The sequence below is a fragment of the Saccostrea cucullata genome, unplaced genomic scaffold (genome assembly GCF_032062105.1).
Source record: "Saccostrea cucullata isolate Sc308-1 unplaced genomic scaffold, CSIRO_AGI_Scuc_v1 ctg27, whole genome shotgun sequence".
NCBI classification, from domain to species: domain Eukaryota; kingdom Metazoa; phylum Mollusca; class Bivalvia; order Ostreida; family Ostreidae; genus Saccostrea; species Saccostrea cuccullata.
The window spans coordinates 753,264-769,540 of NW_026920935.1; the positions used below are offsets into that span (position 1 = coordinate 753,264).

The 16,277-nt window shown below is 35.1% G+C and overlaps 1 protein-coding gene across 1 annotated transcript; it reads left to right on the forward strand.

The window, feature by feature from the left end:
• The first annotated feature begins 1,838 nt into the window (after window positions 1–1,838).
• Window positions 1,839–8,511, forward strand: LOC134258697 (centromere protein M-like). Its single transcript, XM_062741236.1, has 6 exons — window positions 1,839–1,975; window positions 3,279–3,355; window positions 3,688–3,786; window positions 4,656–4,735; window positions 5,513–5,604; window positions 7,057–8,511. Exons 1-6 carry the CDS (start codon window positions 1,913–1,915, stop codon window positions 7,192–7,194), a joined length of 549 nt encoding a protein of 182 aa, XP_062597220.1. The 5' UTR covers window positions 1,839–1,912; the 3' UTR covers window positions 7,195–8,511.
• Window positions 8,512–16,277: the final 7,766 nt, after the last annotated feature.

Consider the following 16,277-nt stretch of genomic DNA (forward strand, 5'->3'; position numbering starts at 1 on the left):
GAAAAATATGAAAGCCATAATTCTAACTGTTCAAAAGTTATATCCAAGGTTGATGTATTTAAAAAGTAAGTCAAACACTAAGGTCAAGGTCAAAAAAATCGATACCCAATGAAAGAAATTTTGTTGTAAATTTTTATTTACCGGTTGTCAGTAAATACAAAATTCCGAAAAAATCAGAATCACAGGTACTTTTGGACAGGACCCCCCCCCCCTTCGATATTCAACCCCGGGACTTATTGGACATTTTTATCACAGATTATATTTATTACACTTATTCATCGTGTGTACAAAATCAAGAAAATGAAAAAATCGTCAAAACCCCAAAACAATCGCTCCTCAAAAAATACCCCACTATCTCCCTTATAATGTATAGTGGGGTATTTTTTTTTTTAGGAGCGATTGTTTTGGGGTTTTGACGATTTTTTTTTCATATTGTACACATGATGTATAAAAGTAATAAATATAATTTGTGAAAAAAATGTCCAATAAGCCCCGGGGTTGAATATCGAGGGGGGGGGGGGGGTTGTCCTGTCCACAAGTACCCGTGATCAGAATACCGGTATATATACAACATGACTAAATACGCATGTGAAGTATGAAAACCACAGCACCAACTGTTCAAAAGTTATGATCATTGTAAAAGTGTGATGAATTTTTGTAAAAGTGGGTCAAACTCCAAGGTCAAAAGGTCAAATTTAGTGGTACCAAAAGAAAGGTCATGTTACATGGTATACACATATGACAAAGAAAGCCATATCCCGACCCACTCAAAATTTATGAGTAAGATTAAAGTTTTTACGGACAAACACATACTGGCGGAAAGGGCAAAAACTACCGTATAAGTGGAAATTTTAGCGAGACGGAAATTTAGCGATTTGTCCTTAAAAACTGGTATTTTATTTTTAGCGATATGTAATTTTAGCGATTTTAAATTGTTCATTAAAGAACCTATTACAAATAAAACGCAATAAATTTTTAGCGATATGTAATTTTAGCGATCTCAGCACCCTCGCTAATAATGCCAAAATTAAGTCCTCGCTAAAATTTCTACTTACCGGTATACGGTATATACCCCGAATCTTCGATTACGGGGGCATAAAAATATGTAGGTTCAACTTTAAGGTAAAGTTACCATATCAAATACCCAGAATACATTCGGAGACGTATTGAAACAGGTTGTGCACAAGTCATTTTCTTTACTGAAATCAAAAGTTATTAGCAATATTAAAATTTTAGAAAATTATATCTGTCAAACTTTCATGTCAAGGTGTTAAAAATCACAGGGGCGATGAACAACGATTGTAAGGAATGTTTTGTTGTAAAAAAAAATGAAAGAATATATTAGAGACACAACACACAATGGGTTATAAACTTATGATTTTAGATTGCTGTTGAAAAACACGAAGAAATCCTGGCAGACGGACAGTCTTACAAACGAATAAGATTTATATTTCCAAAGCGGGGGGGGGGGGGGTTAAAACATGTTCATGTCCAGTCCAATTCATTTGATCTAACAAAGAGGCTTGTTCTAAAACTATATTAAATTGAAATAGAAGGGCCAGGGCATTTAAAAATATGAGGGGTCTTGGGTCGATCCCCCCTTAATGTTAATGGGGAGTTTAGAAATAAATGACAAAATAATGGGGGATAACATCATTATAGGCGGGAATATTTCCCATCCCCGGCCTTTTAAACAATCATTACCCATCATATTATGGAGTATGATTCAATGCAGTTCTCGTCATAAAGCGGAATTATATATTTCACCGTTTCCAGTTTTAAAGCCTGCATTTCTTCGTGACTCCTCGGGAGTTTTCCTATTTCCCGCGTATTTCAAACGTAAACATCAACGAATGATCCGTTCAAGAGGAAAAATTGAAGGTTCCGTGTCATTTACAGCTTTTTCATAATCATGAATGATTCTGTTTTAATGCCATATAATAAAATACCACAATATCAGCTTGCAACAGTGTTGGTAAGTAGTTTTCACGTTTGTAGACTCACAGGCACCTGAATTTTTAAATTTTATCAATAACAGAATAAGTCGCTAATTAAGCCAAATATCGAAAAATTCTACCCCCGCTATATATATATATAGAGGGGGTAGAATTTTTCGATATTTGGCTTAATCAGCGACTTATTGATAAAAATTCAGGTGCCTGTGATAGACTATACCATAATCTATTCGAATTTCCTCGATCAGTCGGTGAAACTTTACAAGAAAGTATCTGGCTCCGGGGCCACAAAACTTAGACAAGCTCACTTTTGATCGAAGTCCCACTTTTAGCATAGACATTAAAAGAAGAAAAGTGAGACTGAGATTAAAAGTGAGCTCATATTAGTTTTATTGCCCGGAACATTGTCTGCCATTCACAAGGACAGGGTTGTCCTTAACTTGACCCTAAAAGTTGAAATAGAAAGGGCATTTAAAAAGCAGGTGGGGATTTGCTCCATATTGGGAGTTTAGGAGGAATACCACAATGACGAAGGAGTTATATCATTTTAAGACGGGGAAATTCCACAGTCACAGGGACAACCCCACAAGGAGATTATGGAATAGTTTACTTACTATTGGCTTATTGTTCCTGCATAACTTTTCATACTTTGACGTAGTACAGTAATTTGAGCTATGATGAAGCAAGACTTTTCCCACTCACCATCATATTAAGATTGATTAAAGTTTAAAGTTCTTTAACTTCCCTAAGGAGAATTTTTCACGGACTCATATGGAGATACCACCACTTGCCAGTGTAGAGCTGCAAATTTTGTCCTATGCCCGGCACTTATGGCCATTGAGCAGGTGGGGATCTTTTCTGTGCCAGCACCTACTGCGACATGGGTCCTCAGTTTATGGTCTTATCCAAAGGACTGGTCTCCACGTCCCACAGTGGGATTCAAACCTGCTACATAAGGATCAACTCCTTACTTTGCGAATCGTAACTCTAGAGCAGACGCTCTAACCACTGTGCAACACGGTTGAACATGCCTCTTAACAATTCATGAGATAAGCTTCATATACTTGATCAGAAATACCCGTATATATTTTAATTTACTTTGGCCCTCAGTTTTTGTGATCTAAGCTCGGCTGAAATTGGACTTGACCAGACATTTGAACTATATAAATGCCAGCTTCAACAGCAGTTGCCCAAATATCCAGCCATGTCAAATCTTATCCGAGATTAAGTTGTGCTCATTATACCGGTAATAAATTTAACTTGCATATAGTCCATGAGAATTATCAAGAAGAATATATATAACATTTCCTGTATCATTTGCAGCTTGTTGGATCTGAGGGTATTGGTAAACATGACTTTGGGAAGTGTTTGATCAAGAATTCCTGGTTCTACCTGCAGGTGTGAGTAAAACTGAGTATCATTACTATGTCTGAATATTTTGGTAATTCGGATTTTAGAACATGTTTTACCAAATATATGTGTTGGAGAATACCTATTTTTAAATATATCATTCAGTGTTTGTTTAGCTACTAGATGGAAATAAAACAATTTGTCCTGAAAAATCAGATATTAATTTTATCGAGATGTAATTTAAGGGATTTCATGGTGCATAGAAAGATTGAGGTAACCTCTAATGCAGATATTTGATTTTAGTGATCTCAACACCCTTGTGAAAAAGGCTAGAAATGAATCCTGCTAAATTTTCTGTTTTATATGTGGTATTTATTTTCAGGAGGACAGCTATCACCCTCCCTCTGCCATTAACCTCGGACAAATCTCGCCCCAGGATAGACTACATCTGCTTCCTGATTGATCTGACCAGCAGAGATAGGTAAGCAGGGGCATCAGGCTGTTACATTTGATGATTTTTGGTGGTTTTCTTTAATATAAAAAAGATGAGCAGATTGAATTTTTAGTAGTTTGTATACACCCCCACAAAAGAAGTTTTTAGGATTAAGTACATTGAGTATTGTATTATTGATACATGTATGTACATGTACTACTGTAAATCACTTTTCAGGAGAACTTTAATTAATTAAGCAAGACACTTTGATCACAAAAATGTGATTTTTAGTTCTCCTGAAGATGTAATGACCACATTTTGTGAATTTTTTTCTCACTAGTAACAAGTTAGTGACTATCTTGTGAAAATAAGTTGTCATGAAAATATAGTGAACTACAGTACTGATAGGAGGTCTAATAAGGGAGATAATTAATATTCAGTAGTTGTTAATATTTAGGTAGCAACAAAGCTATATTTCAGCATTTTTTAGTAATATTCCTAGTTTGTATTAAATGCCAAATTAGGAGGGAGTAAGATATGGCACCAGAAAGACAAAACCAGAGGCCTGTTCAACAGAACGAGTCTCGCGAACATTTCTGTTGGAGGTATAAGGAATTTTGGTGAGCACTCGCAAACGTTCGCTCTGTTCTGAACAGGCTTCAGGTTATTTTACATACAAGAAGGAATATATTAGTGAATATTTTTCTCGAGATCAGCACTGCTGTAACTGATTAACATAAGGTTTGAGATACACAAATGTTAATTCATTTTAGGGCTTCACTGCAAATATATATTTGTCTAAAAGTTTGACATATATTACTTAACTATGTTACTCAAATGACAATTACAGTAATTAGGCCTCTTGTTCTTAAATTTAAATGTGTTAACTCAAACTTGTTTGTTTTGAATTTTTTAAGCTTAAAAACAGTAGAGGAATCACTGAAGCATGTTGATGTTCGATACTTCCTAGGACAGTGCTGTTTTATTGCCCTAAAAGGTAAAAAATTAATGCTTTGGGCCAAAATAAAATTATAGTTTGTTTGAAATTGCCTCCCGCCTAATTGAAATGCCCCCTCCTGAAAAAATTTTATTGACCAAAAGTAGGAAGATTTTTTTTTATTAAATCAATTTTTTTTTTGCCCATTACATGTACATGTATCAGGTACACCATACAAAACACTGAAATATTGTGTCAGATATGTGTAAAATTAGGTTTTTTTGTTGATGGTAGATACTTTTTTTTAAAAGTCAGAAAATGTATTTACTGTTTACTGAGATTTTTATCAAAAAATTAAAATTTATCTTCAATTAAAAAAAATAATAATTTCCCTCCCTCCCTCCCTCCTGTGTCTGAAACCCTTCAGGCGGCAATTCCAAACAAACATTTTTTTTAAGGATGGCCTTGTCTGATTACAATTTAAGTAATTATGAAATACTGGTAAAAGAGCAAGATTTTTAGGCACATGTTTGAAGAGTTCAAAACATTTGGAAACGTTTTCAAGATTCTTTAAAAAAAGAAAACACAATTGTAAGAAAAATAATGAACATACCTATCTTTTGGGTTTGCAACTTTGCATCAAAATCAGGTTAATCAAACTTTTATTGTTCTCAACAAACAGACAGACAGATAGACATGAAAGTTAACTGCAGCTTCACTTTGAAGACAATTCACATGTACTTTAGAATGGTATTACAGGCAATACACCTCATTAAAAAGTCCTTTTTATAGGTATTTTTTACAGAGTAATGAATCTGTTCTTGTTTTCATTTGAAGTGAAGAATCCAGAGAAGAGAGCCATTTTTATTGAACAAATTGTTCAGCTTTCGAAGCAGTATAAATCAGATGTGTTGTATGGCTCATTTGAGGTAGGTTGTTCAGGAGTTATCTTTCTTTTAGTGTATTTTGTCAGACCAGTGACATATACTGAAAAGAAAAAGAAACTTTTGAATTTAATTAGAATTACCATTTCTAATATATTTTCCAATATTGTTATCAAACATTTTAATTCATCTTTAATTAACAAGTTACGAAAATCTTGTGTGACTTTGACTGATAATTCATGAGTTATTGAAATTCATATGTCGATACCCCCCAAAATTAAGATAAAACTTCTCACCATCTCCCTTGCGCATCAGTAACAGCCTTGATTTTCCTGTGTATTGAGTTCACCAGAGCATTTATCTTTCACAAAGGATTATTATTCAACCCTACCAATGGTAGTCTTAATGGTTGAGAGTAGCTGTAACATTCTAAAGCCAACAAATCCCCCTGCCCAATGAATCCCACGAATTTTCGATAAAGGATAGAATGTAAGAAAGTCTCGACAAACACTGGCTTTATTTTCCCAGTGTATGAATATGCTAAAAGTATTACGTATATGATGCGTACATAAGCGTGTGAGAGTAAAATCAACGTTAAAGTTGCCAAGCTCGTGGACCAAATTTGAGCAGAGAATCTCTGTCAATTTTAGGGTGAAAAATATGAGTATGATGTACTCATGTATAAATGTCTGCTGTATAAATATTGGTTTCAGTGATAATGTCTTGCCGATAACCGAGGTGGCATGGTGAAAAGCCCTATCTTGATGTGACGTTGTTACGCGCTAACGTCACTGTCATGGTTGGTTGGAAACCTTTTAAGTTACTGGCTGACAACCAGAAAAGTTGGTTGAAAAGTTCAAAACGAACTGCACAGCAACGTGTTGTTGCCGTTTTAATTATACATTTCATGTTTGAGTAGTTTTGACCAGCGATTTAAGTGCTAAGTAACCAAAATACACATCTGTCCAATTTTCATAATTTTCGGCAATGTACCGATAGTCGAAAAAAATTTGCATATATTTTCTTATGTATTTCTTTTTCCTTTCAGTATAAAATAGATCCCTCTATTATATGTCCAAGAACCAAATTGTTTGCCAGGGACCATTATGCCAAAGGCAAATAAAATAATTATGGTTTTAGGGGTAGACAAAATGCATTTTGTCAGAGAATATAGTCAATGAATGTTGTGTTTTATTTTTGAGATATAGTGTGCTGCTTACTATGTGTAACGATAATTGATAAGAGAGGTCCAATATAATAATCATATATATTTGATACTAAAGTAATGATAAGATGAAAATGTGTTTTTATTTATTTAAGATTGTTATCATTGAAGTATTTGAGGGATATTCCATCAATGTTAAATTCCACATCGCAATATTGTAAAGCATGATATCAGGAAGAATCATACATTAAAATGTTGCCTGAATATTACTGCATAAAAAACTATATTTCTTTGAATACAACTTGTATAAAGGTACAAAACATATTTTGTAGACAGAAGAAGAATCCATATTTCTTGCAGAACAAATTCTGAAATCTGTTGAAATTGCAGCAGGTATGCAGAAAAATGTGACGCCCATGTTTTTGGAAAGTACGCGATTTGTGGGGACAGAGGAGGAGGGAGAGAAGTGACGGATCTGATGGAGTGTCTTGTTTATCCCTGATTACTCTCATAAAGATTGAGAGCTTGAAGGCTGGTGGCAAACCCCAAATTATACAATTCACAAATTATGAATATACATTCCATGTATTGCTATGGAACTGCGAAAAAGACAGTGCCACATGATTGCTTCACAGAGTCATTGAAAGAATGTGTTTTTTAATACAAAAGAAGTTATAGTTGATTTGCCAAAAGCAAGAAATCGCTTACTTTTAGTAGTTTCTATTTCGTACCCTTACATGTTAGCAGTGACCAGGAATTGGCACTTTAAGAACCATCAGATGCTACCAGATACCATAACTTCCATTCTTACACATTACTTACACATTACAGATATACATGTATTCCAGTATTAGGTAAAGCATGTATTTAAACCATCTCCAGACCTGTTTACTCTTACGGTTTTGACATATTTTGTATGGATTCCGAGTCCGAAATGCATCTCATATTTTGCTATTATGATAATAATACGGAAATCGGAAAGCCATTCACTTGAATTTTAGCAGTAAGTTTTCGTTATGTTCTGTCTCAGTTTGACACTTTTTAATCAATAAAAAGAGAGATTTTAAACAACATCTACATGCAGTGTAGATACAAATTTAGTTTCATATCATTGCCCTTTGGACCAGTGGGATTTCCTATGGTTCTTGTTTTTTTTTTTGTTATCAGTAGAAAGAAATTTTAGAGCACAGGTAAAAAGACTTAGAAATACATACCTTGTGAGGTTCGAGTGACTGTTATAGGCCATGAGCCTTTTGATTGCAACTGCTAAAATACTTGTTTTTATACTGTATGTCATATTGCCGAGTGTATTGAGTTTGTACAGTATGTTATATTGTTTTTAGCCACAGGATTTCTTTGGTTACTTGTTTTGTTTGTTACATGTATTTCCGATGATAATTTTTTTTTCACCTGTATTTGTTTAATGGTCAATAAGAACATATTTTCTGCTGTTCGGTATACAGACTAAATCAAGGAAGTACTAATTCTATAATGAGAAATTATATCTGATTTTTTCCTCAATCTAATTGAGATAAAAATCTCTTCTGTAAATACATGATGAGAGATTTTTCCTTTGTGGCCTTATAAATATTTTATCAATAGGTGAGAGAGAATTAGGTTTAGTTTGTCTGCTATCCTAGATCCAAACTTTGGTTCTCTTTTTTACCAAGTTATAAGAAGTTTATGGTGATAAACTTGTATAATTTAATTGTTTTTTCTATTTTAGTTTCTAATTAAGCTGTAAGAATCATAAAAAATGCAGGTGTGCCACATCATCCTTGTGTCTTTATTCGAACTATCATTCTATAATTAAGCTTTACAACTAGGAAGTAGTCGTAGTAAATCTGCAATGAACAAGTTCTTTTGTAGGAACATTTCAGCTTCTTTTCTGAAATGACTATCTAGTTTCAACCATTTTTGCATTAACATCTGTCACTATAGAGGAGCAGAAATAGCACAAGAATGACAAAGCCATCAACATTTTGCAGTTTTTAACATCTTCTTCTCTCCAGGATACCTAGGTGAACTAGCTGTTTAAGTTAAACAAGATGTTTTGTGAGATACTGATGTCCCCATATGGCAGCAATTGGCAAAGGTTAAAGTTTGTCAGGTACAAGTCAGGTCAAACTCCAAGGTCAAATTCAAGAGATGAAAAATGGTGGTGAATTATGAAAGCCCTAGCACAAACTGTTCAAAAGTGATGACTAGGGTATAGTTTTTTAAGAGTAAGTCAAAATTGTTGGTATCCAAGCAAAGGTCTTGTCACAAGGAATACATCTGTAAAATAAAATATGAAGGTCCTTGTACAAAGTTTCTGAAGTAATGGCCAAGTGTGGGTCAAACTCAAAAGTCAAAAACTTTTATTTCCTTAGAAAGGTCTACTACAGTGGATACTCATGTGAAGTATGAAAGCCCTATTGGATTTTATTAGGTCACCTGAGTAAACTCAGGTGACCTATTGCTATCTGTTTTCGTCCGTCGTCGTGCGTCGTGTGTTGTGTGTTGTGTGTTGTGTGTCGTGCGTTAACATTTGAACATTTTCATCTTCTTCTCTGCAACCACTGAACCAATTTCAACCAAATTTGGCAAAAAGCATCTATGGGTAAAGGGGAACAAAAATTGTGATTTTCATGGTCCCTGCCCCCCTTGGGCCTGGGGGGTGGGGCAAAAACCACTAAAATTAATGCAATCTTTAAAAATCTTCTTCTTTACTCCTGGACATCAAGCAGTCAAATTGTTTGCATGACTGTAATCAGCATGGAGTCCTCTACCAAAATTGTGAAATTCATGGCCCCAGGGTCAGGGGTTCTAGTGCTAGGGCGGGGCTAAATAAGTATATATAGTGAAAATGCATTATTTCTTTTTAAATCTTCTTCTCTGCTACTGGGTATTAAATAAACCAACTAAGTACATAGTTATGATGAGCAAGAGTGCTTCTACCAAAATTGTGAATTATATGGCCCCAGGGTGAGGGGTTCTGGTGTTAGGGCGGGGCTCTATAGATTATATAGTGAAAATACATGAATTCTTTGAAAATCTTCTTCTCTGCTCCTGGGTATTAAATATACTAACTAAGTGCATAGTTATGATGAGCAAGAGTGCTTCTACTAAAATTGTGAATTTTATGGCCCCAGGGTCAGGGGTTCTAGTGATAGGGCGGGGCTCTATTGATTATATAGTGAAAATACAGTAAATCTTTGAAAGTATTCTTCTCTGCTCCTGGGTATTAAGCAGATGAACTACCTATATAGTTATAATGAGCAAAGTTGCTAATCTTCCAGAATTGCGAATTTCAAGGCCCCAGGGTCAGGGGTACCATAGGGGGGACTATACTTATATATACTGAAACTGGATGAATTATTTGAAATCTGCTATTTGGTATTAATCAAATATTTATTTATAATTAAAAATGAAAAGCAAGGGTACCTTTTCAAAATTTATGCAATGTGTGTATCTAAGCTTAAGGGTCAGGGGTTGATGTGTGATAGGGGCATTACTGATTATTGCTGAATATTACTGATTACTTGAAATGCATTTTTTGTTCCCCTACCCTGCCTATAGGTATTAAGTAAACAAACTAAGCAACTGCTAAGTGTATTGTTATGATGATCAATGGTGCCTCTTTCAAAATTGTGAATAGCATAGCATCTGGTTTAAAACATGAATCAAATTCAATCACTGGAAAGTTGTTGCATAATGCTCAGGTGACCTATAAGGCCCGTGGGCCTCTTGTTGCATGAAGCACTGACTTTTACAGATGACAGTTTACTTGAACATTTAAACCTGTATCATGTACAGAGATACAGAATTGATAATAGAATTTAAGAAAACCTTTACAGCGGTCATGAATAGGGTGTTAGGGCCACTAACATGTGATGTCCGGGAGTTAAGGGTAGAGTGATTGTCGTTTTCTTCAAGGACAATTTATTTGTGCTTTGTTAGTTATTAAAAATTGTTGAGCTAAATATATATTGTAAAATGGCTTCCGTACATTTTCCTAGTGTAACTGTAAACATCGGCGCTCCCCGCAAAAGTCCATTACTCAAGTTATGACAAAAGTAAAAGTTTTATAATCTGCACTAAATGGGCTCAATCTTGAAAAATTGAGATGTTATTAGACAGACATCCAAGCAATCAATAGACCAAAGAAGAAAATTATGGTAATGTATGTCATGAACATGTTTATTTTTCCGCTATTGCCTCTTGGCAGTACATTAAAATCTAAACAGTCAAATTGATTGACCCATGAAGCATACGTATCACTAAATTTTGATACGTTAGCCTAACAAAGTGCAGGAAAGTTATGTTTCATGGGTCAATGTCGTTTTGAACTTGCTTTCTTTTTATAAAATAACATTTAAGAACAAGATGTATTTCACAGCTGCTTTTTTCAATAAAATGGAACTCGTAAATTTACTTATATCGTGTCATCGATCATTTGCAAAATTATTTTGTCAAAAAACATTCTGATTGTACATACAAGTACTCTGAAGTTGACATCAAAAGGATGGTTGAGTTTCTTATTGACAATGTCTATGTGGTTTTTGGAGTCCTGGGGCCCACTCGATTGGGACCCTTCTTATTCCAGAATAACCATTCTGTCTGCTCGATTGGTTTGGTAGGGTAGACTTAGAAGGCCTTCTCAGCCTTCCACGTCAGAGATGGAAGGATAGCTGAAGGATAGCATTCTAATATGGCGTCAAGCGGTTTGGTGAAAACTTAGGGGATTTTTATTATTGTAAATAAACCTAACTTAAAACAAAATACAGTTGCAAAATGTATTTTTATCATGTATGAAGGGTACGTCTGTTAAGAAGCATTTTTAGCTCACCTGAGCCGAAGGCTCAAGTGAGCTTTTCTGATCACATTTTGTCCGTCGTCCGTCCGTCCGTCTGTCCGTCTGTCTGTCTGTCCGTCTGTCTGTCCGTCCGTCTGTAAACTTTTCACATTTTCGACTTCTTCTCAAGAACCACTGGGCCAATTTTGACCAAACTTGGTACAAAGCATCCTTGGGTAAAGGGGAATTTAAATTGTTAAAATGAAGGGACATATTCCCTCGCAAGGGGAGATAATCAAGAAAAGAGAAAAATAGGGTTGAGTCATTAAAAAATCTTCTTCTCAAGAACCACTGGGCCAGTAAAGCTGAAACTTATGTGGAAGCATCCTGGGGTAGTGTAGATTCTAAATTGTTCAAATCATGACCCCTGGGAGAAGGGCGGGGCCACAATGGGGAATCCAAGTTTTACATAGAAATATATAGGAAAAATCTTTGAAAATCTTCTTCTCAAGAACCACTGGGCCAGAAAAGCTGAAACTTATGTGGAAGCATTCTAGGGTAGTTTAAATTCTAAATTGTAGGAATCATGACCCCCGGGGGAAGGGCGGGGCCACAATGGGGTATCAAAGTTTTACATAGAAATATATAGGAAAAATCTTTGAAAATCTTCTTCTCAAGAACCACTGGGCCAGTAAAGCTGAAACTTATGTGGAAGCATTCTGGGGTAGTGTAGATTCTAAATTTTAGGAATCATGACCCCCAGGGGAAGGTTGGGGCCACAATGGGGTATCAAAGTTTTACATAGAAATATATAGGAAAAATCTTTGAAAATCTTCTTCTCAAAAACCACTGGGCCAAAAAAGCTGAAACTTATGTGGAAGCATCCTAGGATAGTGTAGATTCTAAATTGTGCAAATCATGACCCCCGGGGGTTGGGCAGGGCCACATTCAGGAATCAAAGTTTTATATAGAAATATATAGGAAAAATCTTTGAAAATTTTCTTCTCAAGAACCACTGGGCCAGAAAATCTGAAACTTATGTGGAAGCATTCTGGGGTAGTGTAGATTCTAAATTTTAGGAATCATGACCCCCAACTTTTGGGGGAAGGGTGGGGCCACAATGGGGAATCAAAGTTTTATATAGAAATATATAGGAAAAATCTTTGAAAATCTTCTTCTCAAGAACCACTGGGCCAAAAAAGCTGAAACTTATGTGGAAGCATCCTGATATAATGTAGATTCTAAATTGTTCAAATAATGACCCCCGGGGGAAGGGCGCGGCCACAATGGGGAATCAAAGTTTTATATAGAAATATATAGGAAAAATCTTTGAAAATCTTCTTCTCAAGAACCACTGGGCCAGAAAATCTGAAACTTATGTGGAAGCATTCTGGGGTAGTGTAGATTCTAAATTTTAGGAATCATGACCCCCGGGGGAAGGGCGGGGCCACAATGGGGTATCAAAGTTTTACATAGAAATATTTAGGAAAAATCTTTGAAAATCTTCTTCTCAAGAACCACTGGGCCAGAAAAGCTGAAACTTATATGGAAGCATACTGGTATAATGTAGATTCTCAATTGTTCAAATAATTACCCCCACGGGAAGGGCGGGGCCACAATGGGAAATCAAAGTTCTATATAGAAATATATAGGAAAAATCTTTGAAAATCTTCTTCTCAAGAACCACTGGGCCAGAAAAAGTGAAGCTTATGTGGAAGCATTCTGGGTAGTGTAAATTCTAAATTGTAGGAATCATGACCCCCGGGGGAAGGATGGGGCCATTATAGGGGAATCAAAGTTTTACATAGAAATATATAGGAAAATCTTTGAAAATCTTCTTCTCAGGAACCACTGGGCCAAAAAAGCTGAAACATATGTGCCCATGGAAGGATCATGGGGTAGTGTAGATTTCAAAATGTCTAAATTTTGATCAGTGGGGTAGGGTGGGGATGCATTATGTATAACAAGGGGGAGATCTGGTAAAGAACAGAATGGTCAAAGCTTCTCAGGTGAGCGATGTGGCCCATGGGCCTCTTGTTTCTGTTATGTAATTGCAGTAAAATCAACCATTGAACACAGTTTCATAATTTACCATGTAATATGGGGTGCAGATTTGAGCCATTAATAGGTCCCTGATTTGACCATAATTGTTTTATTTTTTTTTACATGCTCTTTAATATTCTTCTGTCTCAGACACTTCATGTTTTAAATCTTTCTTTAAATAAATAAAAAAAAAATTCCCAATACTATTATATTAAATTAATTTTTCCACTCTTAATTATCTCAAGTTTCCCTTTCGAACTAACATTTAACATGCTTTACAAAAACCGGATTCAAATTCTTGAAATTCAACAACTGCAGTAATTCAAAACATCGCAGATAATATTCCATCCTATTCAATATCCTTCTGAACACTTGATTTAGACATACATATTCCAACCCTTCCAACATTCCCCTTTGCTTCTAGAAGGGTCCCAATCGAGTGGGCCCCAGCAGGTCTTCCAACAATCAATTGGAAATCCTATGGGTACCAATTGCGCCCCGTTATTAGCAGACCTATTTTTGTATTCATATGAAGCAGAATTTGTGGAAAATCTTATACATGAAAAGAAAAAACACTTGTTGGGGGTTTTTACTCGAAATTTGATATATCGACGACCTATAATCAATTAGTGGTAATTTCAATTTCCTTTCTTATGTCAATACCAATGGCACGCCAAATTCAAAAAATGAGCGAAACATACTTTCACAGTCGATAAACTAGGTTTATCGGTTGTAAACTATAGTTTACGGACTGTAAACTATAGTTAACAACGTCAATCTATATTTTACATCTATAAACCATAGTTAACGCGATAATCTATGTTTCAGAACCGTAAACTATACTTAACTCTGAAAACAATCATTTGTGATTGCAAAACATAGATTATCTGATAAATACAGTTTCACGATTTGTAAACTATGGTTTACAACTCTTAACTATAGTTAACAATCTGATAAATATAGTTTCATGATTTGTGAAACTATGATTAACAACTCTTAACTATAGTTCACGATTGTAAATTATAGACGTGAATCTATGTTTATCAACAAAATCTATTGTTAACATTTATTACAGACAGATAAACCTAAATTAAAGACATTTTTAAACTATAGTTAACAACCGTTAAATATAGTTTTACAGATGAAAACTGTAGTTAACTAATTGTTAATTATAGTTCACAGTTTGTAAACTATACTTTACAGTCGGTAAACCTAGATATAGTTTATCAACATAGAAACCATATATATATATATATCCCGTTGAGCTTGAGATAAAAGATACCACAGAGTCTGACACATCTGTTTCATATTTGGATATTTTACTTGAAAAGACGTTAATGGTAATCTAACAGCCAAGCTCTGTGATAAACGTGATGACTAACTTTACAGTCGTCAACTTCCCTTACTTTATAGATAGTATTATTATACCTCTACTGATTTTTTCCTATATAAAAGTAAGGCAGTAAAATGTGAATAATTCCCTAGAAATATCAGTGAATAGACAAATTCCCCGTGCGTTAGTTAAATGAGCTAATCCCTGCTTCGGAAGCTAATTCCCCGGTTATCCGTAATCCTCTAGATTTTACTTTTGGATCGGTCTAATATTTTAATGGCCTAATTCCACGTGCGTTAGTCTTGAAGCTAATTCCCCGCCATTCGTAATCCTCTATTTGTATCGGTGTAATAAAACAGTTAAAATTATTACCTAACCTACTATATAAATTATAATTAGGTATTTTAAACTGTTTCACGGTTTACTTTATGTTTTTGCGTGATCAGGAAACAGTGAACTGTTGACCGGGCCACAGAATGAACTGTTGACTGTTTAAAGCGTCATCGTGATATTCAAGCGTTTTGATGATCACGACATCACTATTTACCTGCTCTATAGTTAATCAAATTTAAATAAAACACACAAACAATCAATTTATTAAGTATTACTATAAATTAAAAATATTAATTTAATCTTTATATTACGTGTTCAGCTAATTAATAGACAAGTATGTGAATAAACAGTTGTGAAAACTTTTTATTGATTGTTTGTGTGTTTTTATTCCAATTTAATTAATTATATAGTAGGTTAGGTAATAAAACACTTATTCAATGACTACTCGGTGAAACAGTCAAACTGTTGTCCCTCGGTAGTGGGGGAGACCTGGTAAACTTGCCCTCGGCCTTAAATTCGGCCTCGGGCAACAGTTTCCCAGGTCTCCCCCACTACCTCGGGACAACATTTTGACTGTTTACCTCGTAGTCATTAAATAAGTGTATAATGTATATAATCGAGGTTGTTAGCAAGATTCCAGTTCCCCTCGACCAGGACTATTTCCCGAGGCGCGCTGCGCCTCGGGAAATAGTCCTGGTCGAGGGGAACTGGAATCTTGCTAACTCCCTCAATGATACTAGTATACTTTAACTGTATAATATACCTTCGTCACCCGCATACGGAGTTTATATATCTCAGTTCATTCGACACACAAAATTATGCTCTCTGCGTAAGAACAATTTCTAAAACGAGGATAATTATTGACAAACAAGTTGATGAAACAAGAATATCAGCTGTCTTGTTTAAGTTATCATTTCGTAAGTTCTATAGTCGATACAATGACCTTGTCAGCAAAAACAATTTATCATTGAGTCAAAGACTGAGTGACGTTGTTCATAATAATTGATAGTCCATTACTTTTACACCGAGTTGACGACGGATTTTTTTTTACGTTATCTCCCGATCAC